The sequence below is a fragment of the Anastrepha obliqua genome, chromosome 4, assembly GCF_027943255.1.
Source record: "Anastrepha obliqua isolate idAnaObli1 chromosome 4, idAnaObli1_1.0, whole genome shotgun sequence".
Taxonomy (NCBI): domain Eukaryota; kingdom Metazoa; phylum Arthropoda; class Insecta; order Diptera; family Tephritidae; genus Anastrepha; species Anastrepha obliqua.
The window spans coordinates 62,126,431-62,135,142 of NC_072895.1; the positions used below are offsets into that span (position 1 = coordinate 62,126,431).

Below are 8,712 nucleotides of genomic sequence, written 5' to 3' on the forward strand. Positions count from 1 at the left end.
GACTTCTCAATAAAGTCATTGTTTCACGAGCTGTATGGCAAGTGGCTTTGTCACAGAACGCTGATTTTCATAATACAGTTGAACAATTTGTAGACGTTGTTGCGGTGTGAGTCTTTCCATGATGAAATGCCAAACGCTGTTCAACAAATCCACGATGACAGTTTGCCACAACTCGCGCGCGATCTGTAAAAAAAACGCAAATGAAAAAAACTCCTCTTAATTGATCACCCTATATATTGCCCAACATCGAACAGACTGTCTGTGGCATCTGTACATTCTATTCGCTCTTCTATAGAATTGCGTGTTCCATCTTCATAATATACGCGATTGTCTGATGTCGATGTGAAATTGGGATTCCCATCTTAATAATAAGCACTACCACTTGCATATGCACATACATACATACATGAATACACAGGGTGAACGATATGAAGTGTTACCAACTTCACACTGCTTGTATCTGTAAAACGGCTCATGACATCAACGTCAAAATTGTTCTAATGACAGTTAAATATATTGTTTATAAGTCATCAAAAGCATTTGCGTTTCAGTTTTGTTGAATTTTTTTTTTCTGTGATGGAATTCAAACGTAATAATGTGATTGCCGTATATTTGGCTGGAAAATCACAACCAACCATAGTTCGTACGCTCAGTCACCTCAAAGTGAACAAAATGTTTGTGTATCGCACTATAAAACGTTACAATGATACTGGTAGCATTGCAAAACGCTATGGAGGTGGACCAAAAAAACCGCAAGAACGCCAGAAATGGTTCGGAAAGTGAAGGCTCGACTTGAACGAAATCCACGTCGAAGTGGAAGAAAAATGGCCAAAGAACTGAAAATATCGCAAGACAGCATTCGACGCATATTGAAAAATGAGCTCAAGGACAAGGCTTACAAGTTCCAAAACGCACACGATCTTTCACCCCAGCAAAAAAAAGTTCGGTGCGAAAGAGCAAAGGAGTTGTTGCGCTTGCACGAACGTGGCGAATTTCCTAACATTGTGTTTTCTGATGAAAAAAATTTCCCAATTGAGCAGTTCATAAACACTCAAAACGATCGTGTTTACTTGACCGAACGCTCATACGAGAATTTAAGCTTATGTATGGCCACTCGAAGCAAATTCCCATCGCAAGTAATGGTTTGGGCCGCAGTGACCGCTGATGGACGCTCTCCAATCGTTTTTATCGAGCCTGGTGTCAAAGTGAATGCGACTTATTATCGGGAAAATGTTTTAGAAGCTGCTTTAGTCGTAGACCAACAGGACTCGGCACCTTCTCATAAAGCTCGCGTGAACCAAGAATGGTTAAAAAATCATGTTCCACACTTCATTTCGTCCATACAATGGCTTTCGAATTCGCCAGACGCAAATCCGATGGACTATTCCATCTGGTGCATTTTGGAGAGCAAGGTGAGAACCAAAAAAATATGCCAGTATGGATTCGCTGACAAAAGCGATTATACGAGAATGGGCCAAAATACCTCAAGATCACATTCGTGCAGCATGCAACTCATTTTTTGACCGTTTGAAGGCTATAGTCAAGGCAGAAGGTGGTCATATCGAGCTAAAGTGAATATATTTTAAATTTGTAATCATTTTTGAGCAATTTTGTCTTTGAAATCCATAAAAACTAATTTCACACAAAAAAGTTATGGTGTTTTGAATAGGTAACATTTCATATCGTTCAATCTGTAGTACTATTAAATGAGTTGCATGGGGGAGACCCATAGGTTTTCTCTCTTATACATTTTTTTGTAGGTAAATTTTTTTCTCAGGTAAATTATTAGGTATCTACGAAGTTAATAATTTTAACCACTACGTACCTGCCCCAAAACCTATTAAATCGATATAAAAATATAGTTAATTCTACTTTAATAACTATATATATAAATACAAGTTTCAAACTTTGTGCAAATTTAAAAACACATTCAACAAATTTTCATCAAATTTTCAAACTTTTTAAAATCTAAATGCTCTCGTAGAGTGCCAGCCACCATATCCTATCCTAACCATCACGGTCACTAAATTTTTCAACCGATATAATAAAATTTCAACCGGTATAAAAGTGTTGACAATTCAAAGCTTACATACAAGTATACTCGTCCATATAAGAAAACGTACTGTGGGCAGTGTACAGAATGCACCACTTTGCAAATTGGGCAACAAAACGCGTTGTAGATAAGAGAGGAACGTTGAGAAAAGACGCCCGTTGGGTGAAAAAAAAACATAGAAACAAATTAGGTACCAAATACATAATATAGCAAATAAAAACCAAAAAAAGGTACAAAAAATAACAAAATACCCTGTGAGAGCTAGTGTGGTATGTGCCCCTATAGCAATGGCGGCAACGTTATCCTACTTATAGGTAAGCTCGATTAGCTTAGACAATTGCCGACAATCAGAGTGACTAGTTTGGGGCAAGCCGCTGCATTATACCCAATTGCTTTTTTACCTGCCATATTCTACCGTTATGATGTCTGAACCTTTTCGTTCATTTTATTAGTATCAGTTTGTACTTTTCACCCATCTTTGCCAGAATATATGTATCAGCGAATATTTGCGCTGATACACATCTCCACTACTTGTAGCCGCTCATTAAAAGCATGTGAGTAGATGTGAGTAAATTTGTTTGACATTTTGTTTTTTTTTAAATAGTTGTAATTGAAAAAAAAAAAAAAATCCTTCGTTCAATCACGAGTAAATCGTATTTCGAACACCTGTGTAAAATTTCATCAAGATCGGTTGAATAGTTTTCGAGAACATTTGACAACCGACTTTGAAAACACGGTTTACGAGAAAAACGCGTTTAAAGTTTTGAGTAACAATAAAAGTGACTTGGAGCGCACACATTCCAAAGACTGTATCTCCTAATTTATTATTCGGATCGACTTGAAAATTTAGGATAATATTCCTGAGATGTTGTAGAAATTAATAAACCAAAAAAAATAAATCGATTTTTTAACCAACGAAATTCATGTTGAATTTTCACAAACATGCAATTTCTCTTTCTTTTGTATGTTTTGTTTATTTTTTTTACTGGAAAGTGAAATTAGAACAAACGAATTACTTATAATCATTTCTGTAACTCATAAAAAGTGACTTCCTTTCACTCGCATTCGCTTAGAGAAATAAAATATGAGTGAAATAATGAATTACTTCAATAACTGATTTTCGAATGCGTGATATGCGGGAATTATCGAGTATTTGACGGGACGATTCTAATGATTATTATAGTGCATGATATAGCAGCTAATTCGGGGCGGTTGGCCGAGAAGAGCAGGGCAAATAAGCAACTTTCTTTAAATTATCATTCCATTTAGATCCATCACTTCTGGATCGATAAACTCCTACTGTGAATACCTTCACAAACTTTCATATGCTTCATTTTTTATTTTACTTCGGCTTATGTTTTGTATAGAATACTCGCAATAATAAACTTCATATATTTGTTTTGAAAAATTGTCTGTTTATTTTCGTATAATTTATTCTTTTTAAATTTATATAAAATTAATTTACATCTCTTAAAAGACATAGCTTTTGGTAGTAGCATATTTACAAAATTGTCCAGTGCTTTTTGGGCGCCAAATGGCACAATGGCGGATGATTCTAATAGATCACGTCTGTATCAATACCAGCACGACCGTTCGAGATTTGCTTGCACCGTCTACACCTTGGCTGTAGTCTTCTTCGCACTCTCCATCATTCAATGGATAATCATGATCGCAATGTATGTAGACACTTTATAATGCGCTCGAAAAGTTTTTTGTTCTCTTCCTAGATCAAACTGGTTCTTTTCTGTTTTCTCATTCAACAGCGATGGATTGCGAGACTTTATTACTGATTTCTACTATATTTCAATCGTTGCACTTTTTATCAGCATGATACTGGTGACTGCCTTTGTGTTCTTTGAGAATCTACGCTTTGCGGCACCAATAAATTGGTTAATAGCAATAATAATCGTAAGTGTAGATGTGAGAAACAAAGGGTGAATTAATAAAATTGTACTTTGTAGGTCCTGATGACAACTTGGGGCCTTTCACGAGCCATTGTCGAGCCAAATCTAGCGCTATTCGTCATAACTGTAGTAGTCGTGCTTTTCTTGACCCTGATTTTCATCCTCTTTGGTATATTTATTAACGTAAGTTGAGAACTTCGAAACTTTTACTTGTTATTTTTTGAACTGTTGCATATTGATGTTAAGAAAACCCATCCCTTGCGTCGGCCTCGCTGCACCCTGCTTTTTCCACGCATGGCAAGTTTATGGAGATGTAGAGGGAAGAATCTTTTCAAAACTAATTATTATTATTTAGATACTGGCATGAATACCTCCGATAAAAGATTTATTTGAACATTGGCTACCGGGAGCAGCAGCTCTGTACTAATTATTGTTTATGTTTCGATTCTTATTTTGTCATTTGATTTGTTTTCATAAATTTGGCCATATTTTCAATGGTGGCGTGACTAGGAATAGTTAAGACTTCGTTTATCGTTTTGGAGTTCAATATTGCGTTTTTCGTGCCGTCGTATTTTTAGTATTTAGGGGGTGTGGTCCAATGATGGTGGGTGGTCAGTCGCCAAATCTTTGCAATTCGCATTTTAGCAAGAATTATTAGCGAATTCAATTTCGGCAGTAAAACCAAATCCTAAAAGCGATGCAAGCAAAAGTCCACTCTGTCTATTAATGCGTGGAATACATTAGAAAATAAATCGGCGGTTATGATCGTTCAAAAACTTTTTTAATCAAATGTATATTTCTGATTTACTAAAGTTTTGCATTTTACATGTTTGGTTTATTTTCAGCACGATTTAACACTGGATGTGGTGATAATGTTTGTGGCTGCAGTTATATTTTTTATTACATCAGTATTCTTCGTGATGATGCAACTATTGGCCGGCGTTAAGGTGGCGTTTTACATTTATTCAATATTCATTTTATTAACAGTGCTGATGGTGAGTATCCCGTCGGTTTGTTCGAATTAAAGTATTTTAAATCGGACGCAAAACCATTCATATAGATATATAGCGTGTTAAATACTAGGACGGTTCAATAAATACCCGTGTCTGATGACAGAGGGCATTCGGGGGGGGGAAATTGGTATTAGCATCGTGTGCTGCTGTCTACCAAATGACAAATTTCAGACTGATTGATAGATAGGTTAGTTTGAATTTGGCAGCTACTCGTATTCGAATAAGACGTGTTTCGTGATTTTCACTAAGATGGAAAAAGTGCAGTATCGCTCTTTGTTTTGGATGGGATGAAATGCGAGAACATAAAAGCAAATTTGGATGCTGTCTATGAGGACGTTTCGCCATCTATGATCACAGTTAGATATTGGTTCAACGAATTTAAACGTGGACGAACATCCGTTTTTGATGAGCAGCTCCCAGGACGCCCCTTGTGGTTACCGAGGAATTCATTCCAGTCCACGACATTATTCTCGCTTCGAAATAGTGTTTGGAGCAACTTAAGCGAGATCTGAAAGCATTTTTGCGTCGAGTTGTCACCATTACACACCAGAAACTAAGCAACAATTTTTGAGATGCGAAAATCCTCATGGATTTTTTAGAAAAAGCAATTACGATCACTACACAACACTACAGTGAATTATTGGACCGTTTTAACAAAAAATTGAAGGAGACACGGCCGCATTTGGCGAAAAAGAAGGTGCTCTTTCACGCCGCACCCCCCGTATTCACCCGATCTGACTCTTTCAACTTTTTCTTGTTCCCTAACATGAAGAAATGGCTCACAGGAACAAAATTTAGTGCAATCGAGGAAGTCTTCGCCCAGACAGAGGCGTATTTTGGTTCGACAAATCCTGTTTTTTGGAGGGGTTAAAAAATGGCCGGAGCGTTGGGAGAAGAGTATCTTTCTAAAAGGGAATTATGTTGAATAAAAAATGTTTTTGAAAAAATGGGTACTAACACGGGTACTTATTGAACCCCCCTCGTAACTGTAGCACAGAGATTTAGTGACAATTTACGTGTTTTTTTTTATTTAATTTTAATATTTTTGTTATGAAGATATGATTCATCCTTCTACAAAATCTTTGTAAATCGAAGTTTCAAACTTTTTGCAAATACCTAGAAAAAAGTCGTCAAATTTCAGAATTAAAAACAAATTCTAGTATACAGTTTTACAGTCCACTGAATTTTGATATAAAATCACGTTGATTTTTGAAATGTTTTTGACTGCCAATCTTGTGGCTTGGTGCGCTTGAAACCGTCTTGAGTTTAATATTAATAAATATTTTCACTCTTCTTTTACTAGAAAGTAAAGTGAAGCTCCTCTCTGTAGTATCCCTCAAATATGATACTGAGTTTAGGACCTTTGGCATGAAACTCAGCTTGTTCCGAAATCATACGCAATATTGCGTTTTCGAAAATCTCTGCTTGTTACGAAAAGAAACGCAGTTTCTGATTTCAGCTAATATTAAATATTTGGAAATTAACACATTGCGTAGTACAGCATTGCTTCTCAAGAACCCCTAAATCGCAGGATTGCATTCCTTGCGCACTCTTTTGTTCCTAATCTTACACTCTGTCTCTAAAGAGCTCTGTCGATTTCGTCCTCCTAGAAAAACTAGCGCTCAATATCCCTTTTCGTAACCTACAGCATTTCCAGTTGTTCTATGTGGGGGTCCCCAAAGTTAATTGCGGTGAATTTGCTACTTTGCCAAAAGTTCTCTATTCTCTGATCTGACACTACTATATATAGTATATATATATGCAACAGTCCATACATTCTTATTTATCTAATTAATTTAACTGGACGCCAAGTAAGCGTACTTGTATATCAGTCTGCAAAAATCTATTATTCATTTTAATAAATAAATAAATATGAAATATGATATACGACCCTTGCTCGGACATAAACTTAGATTCTTAATTTCCCTTTTTTTATCAAAAAATGTCGTTAAAGTTTCTCATGTACCACGCGCAAACCATAAATGGCTATCGTTATGCTGAAATGCGAATCAATGACTATCTGCTGGCTGCGCTCATCATCTACCATGATATGACTCTGCTGCTGATCATGTCCTTCTACTTGATTGCCAAATTATATGCTTTGGCTGGCGGCAATGGCTTAAGTCTATACGGTGAATCATGGTGCGTACATATTTATTTAATAAACGCCTTTACTTTGATTTGGAGACCAATCACAATCATTTTACATACTTAATACTATTTATTAAAAAAAACTTTAATTTTTTCAAACTAGTTGTGCAAATATGACAAATGCTCAGAACCGAACGTATTATTCCGAAAACAGAGCGATGTTTCTTTAATAAAAAAAAAGCCCATATTTTGAGTACAGCAACTAAACTGTTATGGTGCGATTTTCGACGTTATTTGGAAAACTATGTGAAATCTCAACTTGTTTATAAGGGCCAATATTATGTAAATATGTATATATGTATGTATAGGTGTACGAATATATGTATGTTATGTATCTGCTAAATGTTAGTTATATCGTCTGTGCATGAATAAGAAATGAAAATTCAAAGTGTTTGCAATTAAACAGTGTTGGATAACACCGGAACATTTATTTTTGGTGTGTTTACATTTAGTTACTGGTAGTTCTGTGCCACAATTTAGTGGTTGCGAATTTGCCTTTATTGCTTGTGAAACATAATTCGAAACTGCAATTTATTTTTGTTTGATCGATTGGAATCGACTCTAATGAAAATACTAATTGTTTCAGAAGGTTTTTCAATATACATAGACATTTTTTCACACTCTTCTTGGAGCCTCTTTTCAAGTTTTATTTATTTTAACATGTTAATACATTTATTTGTAGCTTCTTGTTATTTTTAGTTAGTATTTACATATTAACTCGTATCAGCTGATTTGTATTGATTTCTAAAAATACATAAGAGTTATTTATGTTATATTTTTTTAATTTTTTGCATTTTTTGTAATATAATATGTTACTTCTTTTGTAAACGTACATATCAATGCAGCATGCAGACTATTCATAAATGATTATTTATATATAAGATTAAATTACTAATATATTTGTAGTAAGGAATATGCCTTATTTCTTGCATTTGTATACTTTGTTCTCATTGTTCATTATAGCGCAAAGCTGTTCCTTGCCTATAATCGCCAGAAAATAATATTCATAAATGGTATTCACTTTTAGGGGGGACACACCCCAATAATAGAGTAAGATATATTTTTAATATGTAGATTATTTATTTATGTAGATATATATTGAGATAACATGGATATTGGTAGATTATATTAGCGCATTTTCATGCAACAATAAATACATTTATAAGATATAATATAATTATGTAAATAGTATTAATTGTATTATTAATAGTTCCCCAGAAATTGGGGGAATGGGATCAACGCATTTTTTTAAGGATATTTTTTTTAATATGAATATTTTCTATGTTTGACATGCATATAGGCATAAGAAAAATGTGGATAATTTCATTACATATGTATAAGACCTTAAGTTGTTTTTAAAGTTTTTGCTACGTTTTTTTTTAGATTTTTTATGCACTATTTATTGCTAGCACAGCAGAAGAAATTTTAACTTTCATGAAATGCATTTATATTGTAATTAAGAATAGTTTTCGAGAGAAATTCAGAATGTGAAGTGAAAGTGAAAAGTAAATTAAGTAAAACAAAAAGAAATAAAATTATAAGTGAGATAAAATTATATAAAATAAGCCAAAAAAAATTTTATGAAATAAAG

General features: G+C 34.5%; 1 protein-coding gene across 1 annotated transcript; it reads left to right on the forward strand.

Moving 5' to 3' along the window:
- The first annotated feature begins 3,431 nt into the window (after positions 1-3,431).
- Positions 3,432-7,551, forward strand: LOC129244788 (uncharacterized). The gene is made up of 6 exons (XM_054882631.1): positions 3,432-3,729; positions 3,817-3,961; positions 4,015-4,140; positions 4,803-4,952; positions 6,925-7,112; positions 7,225-7,551. The coding sequence occupies exons 1-6, from the start codon at positions 3,596-3,598 to the stop codon at positions 7,289-7,291; spliced, it is 810 nt and encodes a 269-aa protein (XP_054738606.1). The 5' UTR covers positions 3,432-3,595; the 3' UTR covers positions 7,292-7,551.
- The last annotated feature ends 1,161 nt before the right edge of the window (positions 7,552-8,712 follow it).

What these genes read in the sequence shown, in the direction of transcription:
- LOC129244788 (XM_054882631.1), top strand. Translation starts at nt 3,596, where the DNA reads ATGGCGGATGATTCTAATAGATCACGTCTGTATCAATACCAGCACGAC. An exon ending in GGTTAATAGCAATAATAATC is followed by an intron (nt 3,962 to 4,014) that starts GTAAGTGTAGAT and finishes TGTACTTTGTAG; the next exon opens with GTCCTGATGACAACTTGGGG. An exon ending in TTTTATTAACAGTGCTGATG is followed by an intron (nt 4,953 to 6,924) that starts GTGAGTATCCCG and finishes ATGTCGTTAAAG; the next exon opens with TTTCTCATGTACCACGCGCA.